This window comes from Garra rufa, chromosome 22, assembly GCF_049309525.1.
Source record: "Garra rufa chromosome 22, GarRuf1.0, whole genome shotgun sequence".
In the NCBI taxonomy this organism is placed as follows: Eukaryota; Metazoa; Chordata; class Actinopteri; order Cypriniformes; family Cyprinidae; genus Garra; species Garra rufa.
Genome location: NC_133382.1, coordinates 23,864,876 through 23,879,850, shown reverse-complemented (window position 1 = coordinate 23,879,850; position 14,975 = coordinate 23,864,876). Strand labels below are relative to the sequence as shown.

At 36.8% G+C, this 14,975-nt stretch overlaps 2 protein-coding genes across 3 annotated transcripts in view; both read right to left on the bottom strand.

The window, feature by feature from the left end:
* epas1a (endothelial PAS domain protein 1a) overlaps positions 1-7,471 on the bottom strand; it is a 31,068-nt gene extending 23,597 nt beyond the window's left edge. The window contains exons 1-2 of one of the 2 annotated variants that reach the window (XM_073828221.1): positions 7,189-7,471; positions 1,329-1,519 (exon numbers count right to left, since the gene is read on the bottom strand). In XM_073828221.1, coding sequence (XP_073684322.1) covers positions 1,329-1,519; positions 7,189-7,214 — 217 coding nt within the window. In that variant the 5' untranslated portion in view covers positions 7,215-7,471. The remainder of the gene's footprint in view (positions 1-1,328; positions 1,520-7,188) is intronic. The other variant, XM_073828222.1, reaches the window with a different exon arrangement.
* A 3,651-nt stretch (positions 7,472-11,122) lies between these two features.
* Positions 11,123-14,975, bottom strand: part of prkcea (protein kinase C, epsilon a) — an 82,041-nt gene continuing 78,188 nt past the window's right edge. Inside the window, exon 15 of the mRNA XM_073828994.1 lies at positions 11,123-13,407. Coding sequence (XP_073685095.1) covers positions 13,261-13,407 — 147 coding nt within the window. The 3' untranslated portion in view covers positions 11,123-13,260. The remainder of the gene's footprint in view (positions 13,408-14,975) is intronic.

Below are 14,975 nucleotides of genomic sequence, written 5' to 3'. Positions count from 1 at the left end.
GCCACAGACTAACCTGAAACAATTTAGCATTTTTAGTATAAAACAACATTATTTCTAAAGATTTCGATACTAACGTTTAAAAGTTTGGAGTCAGTAAAGGTGCTATAAATCAGTCAAAAGTGACAGTAAAGGCCTTTAAAATGTTACAAAAGATTTCCATTTTAAATAAATGTTGTTCTTTTGAACTCTCTATTAATCATCAGAGCTGGATAGATTACTTACAAAATGTAATCCGTTACTCATTCCAAATTACACAACAAAATTTTTTGTTACATCCATTAGATTACATAAGGTAATATAATCAGACTACTTTTTGGATTACTTTTAGATTACTTTTGACCCAAATCATTTATCAAATTATTACAAGATTACAAGTACTTCATTTTTAGAATCTGATTACGTAATCCAGATCAAATGTAATCAGTTACCACCCAGCTCTGTTCATCAAAGAATCATAAAAAAAGTATCATGGTTTTTACAAAAATATTCAGCATCACAACAAGCGTTGATAATAATAAGAAAGGTTTCTTAAGCACCGTATCAACATATTAGAATGATTTCTGAAGGATCATGTGACAATTAAGACTGTAATGGCTGCTGAAAACTTAGCTTTGCCATTATGGGAATTAATTACATCTAAACAAAGGTTATTTGAAACCCCAAACTTTTGAACAGTAATGTATATGTGGCAATAATATAGACAAAAAGTTTGTGTGAATTTGTAAACCAGCTACCATTGTGACGAAACATTTCCTATAGTTTTTATATAGGATACCAGACTGGGCAAACTGGGCAAAAACAAGCCAATATGATCTAAATGATCTGACCCAAACTTGGGGGCAATCTGATGAAAACTGTAGGCTACCTGATCTCATGATGAAAACAAAACGCAAGATGCATAATACGAACCAATAAATACATATCACTGCAGTTTCCAACAGAAATGAACACTTGAGGCGGTAAAACAGCAAGCACTTGTAATAGTTTTCATACACAGTTATGATTACAGCTACATATATTTCGCTTTCTTGACAGCTCAGTTTGTTTGCTTGCTCAGCTTGCTCAGTAGCTCAGTCGGGACGGAATTGGACTTAGGATGCAGAATCTTGTGAAAAACATGACTTACAATTAAAGAGCTGAAAGATGAGAGATCAAAAAACAAGCTAAAACGACATGCTTGCGACTGCGTTTTTACGTCACATTCACTTTTGTTCATACTATCGTGTAGGTTTAGGTGTAGTGCAGATGGTATGTTATTTTAAAATGTCACAAAGCATTAGAGTTATAGCTCCACTTAATGGACTTTTTTTTAGCTTTATGCTTCATACCTGAGTTGAAGAGTTTGCGTGTGCGCAGGAAGCTGATAGCCAGTCTCATGATGGAGGCTTTGTCCAGGTGTGAGCTGATGCTGTGGGGTAACGGCAGCTGATGGGCCAACTCATAGAACACTTCTGTCTCTTTACTGCGCCTGCAGCGTGCTGCATCACGGGACTTTTCCTTGCGCCTTTCTGAAGGATGCCTGGAAAACAGAGGAGGTTGATGAAAACAAGGCCATAGCCTATAGGCTAAGCGTCATCTTAGATATGAGTGCAGCCAATGTTGTATATATATATATATACTCACATACAGTACTTGTACATTATTGTACTGAATACATTTTAATATGTGACCCTGGACCACAAAACCAATCGTAAAGGTCTATTTTTTAAATTGAGAATTATAGATCATCTGAAAGCTGAATAAATAAGCTTTCCATTTTGTTAGGATATGATAATATTTTGCAGAGATACAACTTTTTGACAGCCTGGAATCTGAAGGGTGCAAAAACTTTTGATATATCTGTGGTAGGAAACTTACAAAATATCTTTTGGAACATGATCTTTACTTAATTTCCTTATGATTTGGCATAAAAGATAAATGTATAATTTTGACCCATACAATATATTTTTTGGCTATTGCTACAAATATACCTGTGCTACTCAAGATTGGTTTTGAGGTCCAGGGTCACATATAGAAAGGACAATAAAATAATAAGCTTTAACTTTGGTTTAACTTGTTGTCTTTTGGCTGGTCAAATTTGCAGGCAAAGAAAGTCTGTTGTCTATTAATGAAAAACAAGGCACTGCACACAGAGGCATACCTTTCCAATCCAAACAGCTTTTTTACTGATCAACTTGGCAAATTCATATGTCAAAGTTCAAACTTGAACACAATGCGAACATTTTTCACTCTCATGTGTAGTTTTACGTTAAGAATACTTCTTGTGCACAAGCACAAACTTCGTCACTGAGTCAAAGCAAAAGCATTGCAAAACCACACCTGTGAGAATCTGTGCATCAAGGTTTTAATCTAGGTTTACTCACTCGCAAAGGAAATAAAAAAAAAAACTGAGTCACTGCAGAACCAAAAATGGTTTGGTCTTAAAAATTGACACTGATAAATTAAATATCAGTAAATTTGTGCCAGGTCAGGTCAGGTCACAGGGCCGGGCTCATGTAGACATCTATCCTGATCTTGTTAGTACATGCTATACAGTATAATCTGACAATCCAGGAACAGTTATATACATATACTTTTAATAATTATTCCATATAGCATTTTATAAATAACTGTACAGGTTAAAGTGATCAGTCACCCAAAAAAATGAAAATTTAAGAGAGTGAAAGCACATCAAAAATATTCTGTCATTTATCTATCCAGACAGAACGCTTTATCTTGCCAGGTCAAAGATTTCTGTGGTCTGTGGCTTGCCAGTGTGTGAAAGAGTGTGTGGCAGAGAGAAGTGAACTCTCTATGGCCTCTAAATGTGGTATGCCACAGTTCACTGTGCCACCCTCACAACAAACCAAGCCACACAGCGCTGTACGTCGGCAAAAACACCACAAGTGCTCTCTAATGCGTCACATATTATAACTCACTAACACCAACACAGGTGGCCCGTGTGCAGCGCTACGTTCCAGCGGGAGGCCGATGCTGAGACCAGGATTTAGCATTGTAATTCCAGTAGCAGCCTCCCAGTGTGGGTCCCCTATTCCCCGGCTCAGGTCAGCCCGGCTCTGGGAGTGTTTGTAAAATGTGTGTAGCGTGGTGCGGGGGTGCAGGAATGCGATAATCAGCCTTCTATTATACAGCTGCATATTTGGCAACCACAACATGCCTCTTTTTTGCCCTCCCATTAGCCCCATTTTGACAAAAAATTTGTCATTGTAATAATAACTATGGATTCTTCTCACAGGAAATGGCTGATCAAAACTGCTGACTGCAAAATTTGAATAATGAAACATTTCGTTGCATTTCAACACTGCACATTGTTCCCTTAGAAAGTCTGACATGCACAAAAAAACATGAACCCACCAGACAACATAATAAACAAATGTAGAAACAAATGTAAAATTTTTATGCCAGAGAAACCAGGTGGATCACCTGTGTTTGATTACATGAAAAAGGTGACCAAGAAATTCAATGGTTCAGGGTTTATGCTGTTTTCAAAGATCTCTAGTTATGTCTATCAGTGTCTTACAGTTTCTCTGCTTCGCTCACATTTCAGAACAGTGCAAATATATATAATAATTAAAGGGATAGTTCGCTCAAAAATAGAAATTCTGTCATTAATTTCTCACTGTCATGTTGTTCCAAGCCCATAATACCTTTGTTCATCTTTGGAACACAAATTAAGATATTTTTGATGAAATCTGAGAGTTTTCTGACCCTGCTTAGACAGTAATGCGTCATAAATCTGTGTCAAAGACACAGTAGAGAAGAAATTGTTGAATAAAGTCATTATTTTTGTTTTCTTTGCACACAGATAACATTATGGTTGAACCGCTAAATTCTACTAGAATTACTAGACTATTGTTACTATGTCCTTACTACCTTTCTGGGCCTTGAACGTTGCTTTGCTGTCTATCCAGAGTCAGAAAGCTCTCTGATTTCATCAAAAAATATCTTAATTTGTGTTCTAAAGATGAATGAAGGTTTTATGGGTTTGGAACAACATGAGGGTAAGAAATTGACAGAATTTTCATTTTTGAGTTAACTATACCTTTAAGCAATATCACACAAGCAAGAGCAAGTTCAATAAACTAAGTTAATACTGATTAACTTACATTTTCGAGATCAAAACTCTTTAAAACCCCCCACCATTTTGGAGTTTCACTCTAAACAGAGCGGTATTTTAAACTAATCAGTTAAGCAAGCAATTCAACGACTCATATAACTGTTATATGCTACTAGCTTTCTTCCTGAATAAATAAGTGGTGTGTGAATGATTCAACGACAAAGACCGTCACTTGTGGCCATCCACTGGCATATCAGTGTAATCTACTTGTTGCATAATCAGGGTTAAAATGCCTAAAAAGTCCATCAGCATTATGCATATCATATGTAGCTTGTTAGACTTGATTTATAATAACAAAAAAATACACATCTGATCATTCCAGTGGTTTTGTTATGAACCATAAAGAAAACACTTCTTTCAAAGCCAGCTGGAATCAGTAACCATCACCCAATGCATGAGCTCCTAGCTTATTTTTTTCAGTAACACAATCCAGCTCTACACTGCCTGAATAACCCTTGAATGTGAGCTGAGCATGAGGTTTATCTCTCTTCACAGTTGTAGTTTTTACAAACCCTTTGACCGCATTCTGGCTGGATTCAATCCTTCAAATGATGGGGAGTTATGTCCTCTGCCCTAGGCTACTGAGTTCTGTTCCCACACAGTCCAGCTGCTGACCTCAACCCCCAGCTACACTGCAAACGCTTTCGACATTAGCTGGCTAAACAACTTCTGAATTAGAAATGCGCTGCAGGTCAAGGTAGCCCGAAGACAGAGGCCTGCTGGCCATTTTCACTTCTTTGTCCTCTCTTTTCATCTTTCGTGGCATTGCTGAAACAAAATATGCTATGTAGCCCCTCCCACCTGTAGTGTTCTTTACATTAAAAGTGTCAGTCAGCCTCTCAACAGGAGGATAGTCTGTATTTCAGCGAGAGATCTCAAGGGAGATTTGCGTGAAACAGAGCTGTCACGATTCCTAAAGCGCACATAACGACCTAGCAAACACAATGGCGAGACTGCTGTACCTATCACCTACTGCCTCAGGCGTCATCACGCACAACCAAAGCAAAAGCTGTCAAAGGGAGCAGATCATGTGATTAGCAGGCCGATGTGAACCCATTCCTCCCTCTATCTCTCTCTGCATCTCCCCTCTCAACCAGATTAGGCCAGAGTTCACCGAGAGCCAAGAGTCAGACTGTACAGAGCGCCCATTCACTACAGATAATCCTATTTTCCCTAACCTCAAAGAAATGGTCAACCTTTAGTTTCCCAACGAATAATCCAGTGAACGATTCAGTGTTAAACAGAATAACATAACTAAACCCAGAGTGTCAGAATAGTCATATTGCATATAGATTGATGTCATTAAAACAGCACCGTTAAATGATTACATTACCCGACTAGCACTAATTACAAAAGACATCACAGTGCTAATGAAACACTTGGAGAGCAAGTTAAACAAACCAGATAAGAGATAAGAATTGAATGAAGTGATGAAAGTAACCAGAGCAGGGAAACATAATGGCCTGTTCACGCATTACAAATAAAAAAAAGAAAAAGAGTTGAACCCTGATCTGATAAGCTCAGTTTCAATTGGAACATTACGTTCCCGTTAACAAGCCCCCGAGAACCACACAGAGGAACATTTAACTCCTCTTCAATGTGCCTTAGGCACCAGAGAGCCAGTGCTGGTTTATTTTACCACCAAATCAAAATGTTGCCAGTATCTGGCAATATCTAACTTTAGAAAGTCATCCATCAAAGGGAACATACTAAGGTCAAGTGTCTTGGTATAAAATGGCAGCATGCCATGTGAAAGGTAAATCATGTCAAAGATAAATCTTTTACATGTTATTTACATGATATATAGAAATTGTAAAAATTATAAATATTGCAAGGTTTTCAAGAAAAATATCAATTATATCATTTTATTATTCAAGTCCTAATAAAGATAATTATATTTTATGAGGTTTTAGTAATAGTCCAGATCAAACTGACAAATAAATTAAATGAAATACTTTGATTACAGGCTAAAAAATACTTTTAAAATAATGTTTACTTCATGTTTATTTTGCAATTTAAACAGTTTTTAATGTATTGCAACAGAAAAAAGACAATAATGGCTTTTAAACTGTTAATATATAAACGTTTTTTTTACTTAGTTACTACCTAGGGTAGAGAAAATATAAAACTGCCATAATGATGAAATAAATATGAATATCTGAGGCAACTGTAAAACAATTAGATAGATAGATAGATAGATAGATAGATAGATAGATAGATAGATAGATAGATAGATAGATAGATAGATAGATAGAAAAAGTGATAAAATGTAGTTTATTTGCTTAATTACTTAATTTTTAAGTAAAAAATGTTAGTTTAATGCACACAAGTTCACTTTTAATTTAACTGATGAAAAAGAAAACTGAGCTCAAATCTCATAAAACAAAGAAAAAGTGACATGTTAAATTGATGAAAACAAAGAAACGTTGAGGAATATTTTACAGTAATGTTTGTATTCAACAGGTTGCTAGTTATTTATCGTCAGACTCCATTGCGCAATTTTTTTCTCAGTCTGAGAGTCTCCGTGGGTCCAACTTTTTGAATCAAGAGTGGCTGCTTTTTTGTTTTGTCTTGTAGCATATATCATAAATAAATATTGAACAGAATAATTATTTTGAATCCATTCGTTTTATAATGAGATGCATTGAGGTTTGTTATTATTACTTAGTAGCGATTGAACTCTGGCGATGACATTTAATAACGTTTCAAGTCATTTGTATGAGTCCATTACCAAGACCAAGCCAAAAATAGGGTCCGCGCACACCTCTCCAATATCAAAGTCTTGGGAAACTAAAATTGCGAGGGGAGATTATAGGATAAATGTTATTAACAAAAAGGAATAAATCTAAAACATATCAGTTCAAATACAACAACTGTAAGACTATGAAACTTTTAATGCGATAATGTGCCTCAGGTTAACAGCAGTTAAAACCGCAGTTTGCTCCGCTCTGGTGCCTGTGTCATTGCGCAATATGTCAAATCTCACCTTAGAATTTCAAACCTAGGTAAACAATTCAAGAAAACACATAACTGAGAATCCACGCAGTAATAAAAAGTTTCCTGCGTCTTACCTTTTTTTCTCTCTCTCGGCTGTCATGATGCGCCTATGCTGAGGACAATTGTCTTGCGTATAATGAATTCACTTAACTTTTCCGAATAATAAAAAAAAAGTTTAAACGTGTATTTTCTCACAAATGCTTTATTTAGTTACTTCTCCTCCGTAACGTCCATGCTCATGACATTTCCAGTAATGACCGGAGCATTTAGTGCAGTCTCAGAACACTGCCGAGGATCGCACTACCTCTCCAGAGTGACACCGACTGACCGGACGCTGGTAAAGAGCTCGTGAGCGCCGCTACTGAGCTGCGCTTGCTATCGGCACAGTGCACTGATTGGTGCTCTTCACCCCCGCGCCTGCCTCTCAGCGCGCGACCCCGTCACACGCGCGCGCTCCGCGAGTTCTGTGCGCACTTGGCCTGTGAAAAGTGCACTTTCAGTGTCTCATATAATACAAAACATCACGTGAAGGATCCAAAATGAACTAGGGCTGAATTTTAATCTCTGTACGTGAACAAACAAACAAAAATGACCGTCGGCCATGGAGAAATAACAGTAAAGCGTCTTTTCCAGAAGTAGAGCTTAACTGGAACAGATTTAACTTTAGTTCAACTCTAACTTGGACCCATTCCCATTTAATAAGACGCTTCTACCAGTATACAATGCCTAAACAAACATGTAATCGATCCCCTCTAACTGCTGTCACGATTTCTCGATTCAATTCGAGTACTCGATTTATAAAAATACTTGATTGCATTTTACCTGTGTCCAGTAACCGGCAAAAGACGAAAGTGGCACATTCCACTGACGAGAATCCATGAAAGGCATTATTAGACCGTTTTAGTATTAGACCAAGGCTGAAAAAAGAGAAACAATAGGCGTTTGTGGTTGTCCAAACTGAACCAGAATTTCCAGGACAAGAATCTTGACAACATTTGTGTTTGTTCTTATCATTTCCAGTCAGGTAGGTGAAACATTAGGTTAATTTCCTAATACCGCTTGTATGTATCTTTGTAACTTTAGTTTGTCAAAATGTTGCACCCTTTCCTGCTTACTAAGTCCTTCTCTATATGATTTAGAAGCTTCCACAAGTTTTTTTCTGTGGTTTAGACAGCATAAATTAGCAGAACAAGGTATTCAGTAGTACCCTAAACATGCTGTTGTTTACATCCGAGTATCGCCTCGCCAATGTGGCCGCGCACCCGGGTAACTGACCAACTCGTGACGTAAGTGCAAACTCTGTTGTTGTTTAATAAAACCGTATGAGTACTTGCTTTTGCGACTTCATGTTAACCAATTATTATTACCTCATTGTTATTATATATGTGACCATGGACCACAAAACCAGTCATAAGTGTAAATTTGTAGAAATTGAGGTTCTTACATCAACTGAAAGCTGAGTAAATAAGCTTTCCATTGATATATTGTTTGTTAAAATATGATAATGTTTGTCTGAGATACAACTATTTGAAAACCTGGAATCTGAGGGTGCAAAAAAATCTAAATATTGAGAAAATCGCCTTAATATTTGTCCAAATGAAGTTCTTAGCAATGCATATTATTAATCAAAAATCAAGTTTTTACATATTTATGGTAGAAAATGTACAAAATAGCTTCATGGAACATGATCTTTACTTAATATCCTAATGATTTTTGGCATAAAAGAAAAATCGATAATTTTAAGGGTGATTGGGACATAAGGTTGAATGGGACAGTATAGCCATACAGATTTTAATTTTTTGCCTGATGAGTGAAAATATCTGTTTTTTTTTTGGCCAAGTCCTTGCTTTGAGACTATTTCATCAATATTGCATGCCCTCATTTGTGTGACATCATCTCACTGGGCGGGGCAAGCCTCAAACAGGAAGTTGATGCTGCAGAACATGAGGTGAGGAAAATGACATAAGCTTTAACTAGTTTTCATAATAAGGTAATAAAATTGTTATATCTAAAATATTACAGAAACCTTGGATGGAAACATGAATATGATGTACTACTGCAACAAAATCAGTAAAAAGTTTGTTAATATCATGTTTTCATTTTTAGTATTAGGTTGTTTTTATTTTGTCCCATCCACCCGGATGGGACAGCATAGTTTTGGGTGATTGGGAAAAGCTATTCTAATCAAGAAAAAGATTAAGCTTTATATAGAAAATCATTGTGTATGCTCTGTATGCCTCCTCATTTGTGCAACCCCTAATCAACCACAAAAATCTTACAGTAGTACACCGTATTCATGTTGCTATCAAAGGTTTGTGCAATAGCTAGCTGTGCTAATTAGCCCTAATAAACACACCAAATCTAACAGTAAGTTTTGCCTTGAACATAAATAACAATCCTAACCAGCGTTGCTCATTTAAGCTATTTGCAGATTAGAATGGCACCAGTAAGACAGGAAGAGAGCAAAAGGGAGAGACAAAAAATACAACAAATGGAGTGAAGAGAGAATGAAGGGGGCAATTGAAGAGTATAGAGAGGAAGTTGAGGCAGGGAACAAACCCAAGTTAAGGTTTTGGCCAGAGCGTGGAACATCCCAAAATCAACTTTGCAGAGGTGAGTGAAAGGACTTGTAAAGGGCTACAAGCACATTGCTGGAAGCAAGTCCCGCATTCCCCAAGAAGATGAGGTCCAGTTAGCAGAGCTAGTCAAATGTCTGAGCAAGAGAGGGTTTCCCATGAGAAAACCTGAGATACAAGTTCTAAAAAATGTTTTTAGCTCACCCAAGTTGGTTTAAAAGTTTTCATGAATTTTGGATCTGAAGAGTGTTCTCTTTAGTGAAACGTTTTTGGTCTGATGGATTGAAGGCAATTTTTGCTTTAGTTAAATGTGTTTGACAAACAGTTTTTTGGGGATGAGCCAGGGGACAGTTCACCCAAAGGTTTACATAAAAGTTTTCATGTGGGGGGTTAGGGGGGTCATATTTGTGTCATATTGACTAATAAATTGAATAATAAAAACTACGAAAAGAGAAATGAGTCTTAATTATGAACAGAACAAATGAAATTCTGGCCTATAACACATCAAACAGCTAACATGAGGAATAAATATGTGTAGATTAATGATAATACATGATGTCCCAATCACCCAAAACCTGTGTCCCAATCACCCAAACATTCCTAAAAAAAAATGTTTTGGCTCAGTTTATACTAAAGTGTATGTCACACCACCTTCTCTTCTGACATAATTATATTTCTTTCACAAATGGATAGATAACATCTGTAGGGTTACAGAAATATATCATACATTGGGCTGATGTTTTTAATTCATTGCAAGAATGATTACATAACGCAAAATTTAAAAAAATGTCCCAATCACCCTTAATTCACCCTACAATGTATTTTTGGCTATTGCTACAAATATACCCGTGCTACTTAAGACTGGTTTTGTGGTCCAGGGTCACGTATGTATTTGAAGTAATTTTAAAGGCTATTGTTTGCTTAGGTCTATTTTTATTACCACAAAAATTGATTATAGAAATAGATTACTCAATTATCAAAATAATCATTAGTGACAACCTCTAACCCTTTTCTAACTTCAGAAACCATGTAAGTTAATGGAAAACTGCCAAACTTGTCTCTATCATTATCGGAATGGTTAGAAAAAGCCACATGTTTGGAGAAGTTTGCATCTGCACACATCAAACATTTCCATTTAGGCTTTTTCTTTGAATGACTGTTGAACTACAGCTCACATCAAGCTCATTTGCAATAATGCACACACATGCATGTTGGTTTCACTATATTAGCAAGAACATCTCATTGACGTAATTGTTTTTGGTGAGGTGAGGAGGTTTGTTGACCCCAAACCCTTAGAGAACCCTCACCTGTTGCACTGTTGGATGTCTAGTCACATATTTTACTTTTGCAACTTGATGTTCTGTTTCCTCAATATGGGTGTGTGTGTGTGTATGTGCAAATAATACTCTTGCAACATATCACCAAAACACAATTTTTCATACATCTTGGGGTTTAATAGGTTAAACAAAACATTCACATCCTTTAGATGACAGTACATTTGGCACATAGTAAAATGCTTACGAGATAACGCTAGTGTATCCAGAAAAGAAATACCTCTGTGCACATGAAGCTTCACCATACAGAAAACTAAAGTCCAATACCAGATGTATATAATACAGCACTATCATACATATGAAACATTTATGTATTTTAATACTGTATGCGCAAATATATTCAATATTCAGCCAGAGAAATCTTTGCACTTAATTTAAGAGGTAATTCTTAGTTTATTTACTCTGTTTTGACTTTGAAGGATGCGTCCTATATATCAAGTTCATTCCTTTACAATTAAAAAGGAAACAACGAGAGGAAATAAAGCTGAACGAGACATTTGGCATGATACAGTGAGGGCGACAGACAGGAAAAGTGCCTGTGAGAGAAAAGGCTTCAAAGACAATCGGCAACATTGACCTAGCTACCGTGATCAACCCACAGACACGTTTAAAAAAAGCAATGAAACAAGTTGAAAAGAAACTCAGAAATAAACATTTAAAGTCAGCAACCACTTTTTAAAAGAACACTAAAACACATCTTATTCAAATTGCCATTGAATTGCTAAAACAAAAGTCATCACATTCCAGAAGGTTTTAATTAGTACGCCTGAAATGTACCCTTTTTTCGTTTACTTCACCTCTCCTTTAGAGTTTTTCCACATTGCACAAGTAAATGATTCAACTACATGGGGGTTCACAAACTTTTGAAAACAAGACTGAATAGTTTGAAAGATCTACGCAGGTGTGTAACAAGGCTCAATTGTCTGAAATAAAGCAACACAAAAAGACGCAAAGGAAACGATTGACTTACTGACACAAAAAGGGAGGCATAGCTACATGTATATTGAATAAATTAAGAGCTCACACATTTTTCCACTACATTCCACAGCTTATGTACTTCAGCAAACTATGTACATGAGAATGGCAGAGAGAAGCACGAGAGAGAGAGCGAGATAGCCTTTGGTGAAGCTCTAACCTATGCAACACGAGAAAATTTAGCACACAGAGAGAAACCGAAACAGTAAAATTCAAAAATAAGGAAAAGAACTAGGGGAAATGTGTTCAGGGTATTGCACATAGATATCAAAAACAAGTTTTTCTTTCCATAAACTGATGCTACTCAATAACGACACGATTTGCAAGACCATGCAAACAATTGCCTACTCTAAGAAGCTTTCACAGGCTTTTGGAGCAAATACTATGTACATGTTACGTTCTGTACAAAACGGCCGGACAACTACGGGTACTGGTCCGTCTGCCCACGACTATACCTTCTTATGCATAGCGGCGGGACGTGAAACGCACGCGCGCACAGTCGAGCGCAAATGAAAAGCCATTGCAAAACAACATGAAAACAACCGTAGAGCTTCAGGAGGGCAAGGGCCTCTCGCTCTCATTCATGCAAACACATGCACACGGACACATACATGTCATGCACACACCTACTCAGGCCGACACTTCGTAACACAACCCATATACAGCAGGTTATCATTCCAAATGGACCTTCATAACACTGATGGAATATATATATATTCATATATACTACAAATGTCTTTGTATATTTTATAAAATTGCTCCCAAAATGTCACCTGAATACACAAAAAGGCAACTGCACAGCACAACATGTCAATTGTGTCAATCATCCTCAAAATCCTCAAGGGCAAGATCTTTCCATCAAGGGATTACGAAACCCAACGGGTGTCCGAAATTGTAGTACAATCATTGGTATCGTCAATTTTGGTTTAAGGTAGTGCGTTCCGACCCTTCCTTCCTTGGGCTCTGGAGAACATTCGTTTTCTGATTGGTTGTCAAACATATTGAGGCCTGTGATGAGATCCATATGCAGTAGTTTTTTTTTTGTTTTTCTTTATGGAGATTTGGAGAAAATAAAAGAACAAAAACAGCAGTAAAGGGGAATTGAACCACAGGGACTGGCCGCTCTGCTCTAGTCCGGTCTGAGCCCCGTCTTCAGAACATCTGTGGAGTGTGTGTTCATGTATTGCGATGCGATGGGGGTTTTCGAGTGTTTGTGGGTGTGTTTAACATATATTTCAGCTGACAGACACCAAGTTAGGCTTTAAGACAAAGCCTCCTCTCCAAAGTAGGAGAAGCCCTTGAATTCATCCTGGTTGATTTGTTTGATGATGGCCTCGTCTACTGGCGTCAGCACGGGGTCCTCGCGAGTGAAGTCCTGGTCGAAGTTATTCACATCACGCTTGGTTTTCTATGGCAAAAGAGAGATAGAGATACATGGTTTTATGAAGGTTTTCTGAGGTTCACCTTTAAAAGGATAGTTCCATTAAAAAATGAAAATTATGTCATCATGTTGTTCCAGACTTTAGACCTGAGAGATTTCTGATCCTCCATTGAAAGTCCATTAGTTCCCTTTCAAATGTCCTCAATTTACTCACCCCCATGTCATCCAAGATGTTTGTGTCTTCCTTTCTTCAGAAAAAGAAATTAAGGTTTTTGAGGAAAACATTTCAGGATTTTTCTCCATTTGGTGAACTTCAATGAAGATCAGTGGGTTGTAGGTCCAAATTGCAGTTTCAATGCAGCTTTAAAAGGCTCTACACGATTCCAGCCAAGAAATAAGGGTCCTATCTAGCAAAATTATTATCCATTTTCTAAAAAAATAAATACAATTTATATACTTTCAACCATAAATGCTCTGCGATGCGATTCTACAACTTCACGCATTACATAATCAAGAATGATCACGCGTCGTTAGTTCTTTGTCTGTGTACTCCAATTCAAAAAGGTAAGGTAGAAAAACTCTCACTCTCAACATCTCATTTTCTCCTTCAACTTTAAAAACATCCAACATCATTGTAAAGGCCGTTAACTTTCTTCCAAGTTGAGCTAGTGCAAGATTAGCATTTGTGGTTAAAAGTATATACATTTTAATTTGTTTAGAAAATGAATGAACATTTCACTAGATAAGACCCTTATTTCTCAGCTGGGATCATGTAGAGCCCTTTGAAACTGCAATTTGGACTTTCAACCCACTGATCCCCATTGAAATCCACTATAAAGAAAATTCTTGGAATGTTTTCCTCAAAAACCTTAATTTCTCTTCGACTAAAGAAAGAAAGACTATGTCTTGGATGACATAGGGGGTGAGTAAATTATCAGGAATTTTTTATTCTGGAAGTGATCTAATCCTTTAAATCAAAACACTTCAAAAAGTTCATAAGGAGATCAAACAAACCTCATTGGTTCTTGAGGAAGCTCAACTGTATAAGCTTGACATGCAAGAACAGACCTCACTGGTTCTTGCAGAAGCTCAATCGTACTTGATAGATGCATGAGAAAAAAACCTAATTGGTTCATGCAAAAGATCAACCATACTTACTTGACACGTGATAAAAACCTCAGTGGTTTTTGCAGAAGCATGTTCGAGCTCCCATTTACCATATTCAATGTAAATAAAAACCTATATTAAAGGAGAAGTTCACTTCCAGAACAAAAATTTACAGATAATTTACTCACCCCCTTGTCATCCAAGATGTTCAAGTCTTTCTTTCTTCAGTCATAAAGAAATAATGTTTTTTGATGAAAACATTTCAGGATTTTTCTCCATATAATGGACTTCTATGGTGCCCCCAAGTTTGAACTTTCAAAAGTTATTTTCTAAAAATGTATATACTTTTTATCCTCAAATGCTCATCTTTTTTTTTTTTTTAGAAAATGACTAATTGTTTCGCTAGATAAGACCCTTATCCTCGGCTGGGATTGTTTAGAGCACTTTGAAGCTGCGTTTAAACTGCATTTTGGAAGTTCAAACTCAGG